Raw genomic sequence first — 4,777 nt, forward strand, 5'->3', positions numbered from 1 at the left:
GGAAGACCCCCCGGAGCTGTGCAATAAAATATTTTTTTCCCCTGTGTTGTGTTTTTATTTGTACTTTATTTCACAGGTGAATGGGTAGGGGTACATTGTACCCCATACTCATTCACATAGGGTGGGGGGCCGGTATCCGGGGGCCCCCTTCTTAAAGGGGGCTCCCGGATTCCGATAAGCCCCCCGCCCGCAGACCCCGACAACCAACGGCCAGGGTTGTCGGGAAGAGGCCCTTGTCCTCATCAACATGGGGACAAGGTGCTTTGGGGTGGGGGGGCCGCGCGGCCCCCCCTTCCCCAAGGCACCCCCCCATGTTGAGGGCACGCGGCCTGGTACGGCTCAGGAGGGGGGGCGCGCTCGCTCGCCCCCCCTTTCCTGGCCGGCCGGGTAGCGTGCTCGGACAAGGGTCTGGTGTGGACTTGGGGGGAACCCCCACGCCGATTTTTTTCGGCGTTGGGGTTCCCCTTTAAGCCCATTCCAGGCGGCGGAGCCCGCGACGTCTCCTTCGCGGGCCCCGCCTACCTGTACACGCGCTCGAAATGGGCGGACTTTCCGAGCGGGAACAGTCCGCTCATTTCGAAAGTACAGCGGACAAGCCCACACACGGGCGGACTGTTCGCTCAAACACAGTTTCAGCGGACAGTTTTTCGGAATTTCCGAAATGACTTTGTCCGTCCAACTGTCCGCTGAAACTGTCCGCTGAAAGCCCACACACGAGCGGACTGTCCGCCCAAACACTGTTCAGCGGACAAGGTTGGGCGAACAGTCCGCCCGTGTGTACGCGGCCTTACATTAATCACACCGCGTGTCAGTGTATTGAGCTGTGATAATTTATCACTGCTTAATATATTGACATCTGTGTGTATGAGTGAATTTCTAGTACTGTAATCTCGTAAAGTCTCACGAGATTCCAGTATTAGGGGCCGTTCTCCAGTGTTAGAAGCGTTTGTAGATCGCTTCACACCTCCAAGGGTGAAGCGATCTACTCCGCTTCATATAGTGGCACACAGAGGAGAAAGATCTCCTATGTGAATGCCGGAGAATGAAGCAGTGAATAGATTTCACTGCTTCATAAAAGGACACCTAAGTCAGTTCCAAAAATTTCACAGCAGCCTTTATCTGGCACGGTGCAGGGAGCGGGGAGCGTGGGGAACGTCGGTCTCTAAGGCATCCGTGGTGTAAAATACCAAGAAACACTCTATTCCCTCTGGGAAGTGTAATCTCCCCTATTTTTGGAAATATCTTGGACTGACTAACCTATAGTTGAGCATACTTGGATTACTTCGGGTAATAACAGCCACAGGGCGCCCCCCTTCCCCAAAGCACCCACCCCCCTTGGTACGGTTCGGGGGGGGGGGGGTGCTCGCTCGTCCCCACCCCATTTCCTGACCGGCCAGGCTGCGGGCTCAGATAAGGGTCTGGTATGGATTTTGGGGGGGGCCCCACGCTGTTTTTTCGGTGTAGGGGGTTCCCCTTAAAATCCATACCAGACCTAAGGGCCTGGTATGCTCCCGGAGGGGGAACCCATGCCATTTTTTTATTTTTAATTTGGCGTGGAGTTCCCCCTCGAGAGCTGATTATTCTGTGAGAGGCGACATTGCCGCTTCAATATAGATGGAGATCCGAATTGGAGGCGACTTCCACTGAAATCAATCAAATCAATCAAGTCGCCTAGAAGTCGGATTGAAGTAGTACAGGAACCTTTTCTGGAGTCAAAGCGACTTCAGTAGTGTGCATTAAGACGGCTCTCATTCACTTACATTGATTTTACATGTAGCATGACTTGAGGCGACTAGAGGCGACTTGGGGCGACTTGAAGTCGGATCCAAAGTTGCCCCTGTGTGAATGGAGTCTAAGTCTCTGGTGGTTGATGTTCTAGTACAGCCAGCTCTGCCCAATACTTGATTGATATTCCCTAGTCATGTGACCCCGCCCCGCCGGGTCACCGCAATTCGTAGAGGCCGTTCTCCCTCCCAGCCTGACCTGTACAGCGGCAGTGTGTGCTATTGCCTGATGGGGTTGGATTAGTGGGGGCTCCGGGGCTTGTGACAGCTGAGGCCTGGAGGCACAGGGGCAGGTTTGTTCCTGGCACTGGCAGGGTCGTTGAATGAATGCAGTGATCAGATAGGTCAGTGTAAGGGGCAGGTAGATATCAGTGTAGGGGTCAGGTAGGTCAGTGTAGTGGTCAGGTAGGTCAGTGTAGGGGTCAGGTAGGTCAGTCCAGTGGTCAGTGTAGGGGTTAGGTAGGTCACTGTTGGGGGCAAGTAGGTCAGTGCAGTTGTCAGATAGGTCAGTATAGGGGTCAGGTAGGTCAGTGTAATGTTCAGGTAGGTCAGTATAGGGGTCAGGTAGGTAGGTCAGTGTAGGGGTCAGGTAGGTCAGTGTAATGCTCAGGTAAGTCAGTGTAGGGGTCAGGTAAATCAGTGCAGGGGTCAGGTATGTTAGTGTAGTGGTCAAGTAGGTCAGTGTAATGGTCAGGTAGGTCAGGGTAGGGGACAGGTAGGTCAGCGTAATGGTCAGGTAGGTCTGTGTAGGGGTCATTGTAGGGGTCAGGTAGGTTAGTGTAGAGGTCAGGTAGGTTAGAGTAGGGGGTCAAGTAGGTTACAGTGGAGGTCAGGTAGGTCAGTGTAGGGGTCAGGTAGGTCAGTGTAGGGGTCAGGTAGGTTAGTGTAATGGTCAGGTAGGTCCAGTGTAGGGGTCAGGTAGGTCAGTGTAGGTGTCAGGTAGGTCAGTGTAATGGTCAGGTAGGTCAGTGTAATGGTCAGGTAGGTTATTGTAGAGGTCAGGTAGGTTAGTGTAGGGGTCAGGTGCGTCAATGTAGGGGTCAAGTAGGTCAGTGTAAGGGTCAGGTAGGTTAGAGTAGGGGTCAGGTAGTTTAGTGTAATGGTTAGGTGGGTTAGTGTAGGGGTCAGGTAGGTGACATGAGTTACATGGTGAGCACAAATGGGATGGAGTCAGGGGTGGAGCCAAGGTGGCGGCAAAATGACGTATGCCTAGAGTATCAAAATCCTTGCACCAGCCCTGATGGTCAGTATTGGGTGACATGTCATACATGGACAGTATTGTATTGTATTGGGTGGGTATGAGATGTGATGTAAGGACAGTGGTGTGTAGGTAGGTATGGGTAAGAGATTAAGTAGGTGGGTAGGAGATGTGGTAGGTAGGTGGGTAGGTGCCACGTACACATGACCGGACTTTCTGGCAGAATCGATCCGATGGACCTAGAAATAGAACATGTTTCAATTCTGTCCAATGGACTCAACCCCTATCAGGAAAAACCGTTCATCTGTATACTGGTCCGACAGACCAAATACGACACAAGGACAGCTATTGGCTACTGGCTATTGAACTTCCTTTTCCAGTCCCTCGTACGTCGTCACTTCAAAGCAAACGGACTTTCGAGCTGTGGGCAAGTCCTCATTCGGAATGTCCATTGTAACTCAGTCGAAATCCTCTGACCTTTTCTGCCGGAAAGTCCGGTCGTGTGTATGCGGCATAAGATGTGTAGGGAGGTAGGTGGGTATGAGATGTGGTAAGTAGGTGGCTATGTGATGGGGTAGGTAGGTAGGTGTGCAGGTAGGTGGGTTTGAGATGGGGTAGGTGGGAATGTGGTGGGTATGAGATGGGGTAGGTAGGTAGAGGTGGGTATGTATGTGTAGGTGGGAGGTAGGTGGGTATGAGATGGGGTGGGCAGGTAGGTGGGTATAAGATTGGGTAGGTAGGTATATGGGTATGAGATGGGGTGGGTATGAGATGGGGTAGGTGGGTAGGTAGGTGGGTATGAGATAGGGTAGGTGGGTATGAGATGTGGTAGGTGGGGTATGTAGGTGAGTTTGAGATGTGGTGGGTGGGTATGTAGGTGGGTATGAGATGGGGGTAGGTAGGTGGGTATGAGATGGGGTGGGTAGGTGGGTGGGTATGAGATAGGGTAGGTTAGTATGAGATGTGGTAGGTGGGTATGTAGGTGGGTTTGAGATGTGGTGGGTGGGTATGTAGGTGGGTATAAGATGGGGTGGGTAGGTGGGTGGGTATGAGATGGGGGGTAGGTGGGTATGAGATGGGTAGGTAGGTGGGTATGAGATGGGGGAAGGTGGGTATGAGATGGGGGGTAGGTGGGTAGGTATGAGATGGGGTAGGTAGGTAAGTGGGTATGAGATGGGGTAGGTAGGTGGGTATGAGATGGGGTAGGTAGGTAAGTGGGTATGAGATGGGGTAGGTAGGTGGGTATGAGATGGGGTAGGTAGGTAGGTATGAGATTGGGTAGGTAGGTGGGTATGAGATGGGGTAGGTAGGTGGGAATGAGATGGGGTAGGTAGGTGGGTATGAGATGGGGTAGGTAGGTGGGTATTAGATGGGGTAGGTAGGAGGGTATTAGATGGGGTAGGTAGGCAGGTAGGTGATGAGTCCCGGGCTGTGTGTTGGGAGAAGGATGTCCTGTGCGGGGACCGGGCACTGATGTGTGATGCAGAGGGGAGGGCTCTGGGCGGAGGGCGGAGTCCTATTACCATTCATGGACTGACATGTAGTGTAGAAGCGTCCAATCAGTGGGCGGGGGCGGTCTCCGCTCCGGTGTACGGTGTACAGGCTGGGTGTGAATTGGCCTGCAGCGGCTGCTGTGATCCCGGTGATCGGACACCTCACCCCCCGCCGGGACCCGACATCTCACCCCCCGCATGGCACTGATGTTCCGGGGGCTGCAGGAGGGATGAGGAGCCCCGCTACCCGGGGGAGAGGACGGGGGACGCTCCGCTCGGATGGATGAACAGCCGCACTGACA

General features: G+C 53.6%; 1 protein-coding gene across 1 annotated transcript in view; it reads left to right on the plus strand.

The window, feature by feature from the left end:
- Positions 1-4,548: 4,548 nt before the first annotated feature.
- Positions 4,549-4,777, plus strand: part of PTPRE (protein tyrosine phosphatase receptor type E) — a gene marked incomplete in the record, with an annotated part of 298,322 nt that continues 298,093 nt past the window's right edge. Inside the window, 1 exon segment of the mRNA XM_077455513.1 lies at positions 4,549-4,762. Within this exon segment, the coding sequence (XP_077311639.1) occupies positions 4,759-4,762 (4 nt within the window).

This window comes from Lithobates pipiens, unplaced genomic scaffold (genome assembly GCF_037356315.1).
Source record: "Lithobates pipiens isolate NorthernLeopardFrog02 unplaced genomic scaffold, aLitPip1_a1.2 Scaffold_25, whole genome shotgun sequence".
Lineage (NCBI taxonomy): Eukaryota > Metazoa > Chordata > Amphibia > Anura > Ranidae > Lithobates > Lithobates pipiens.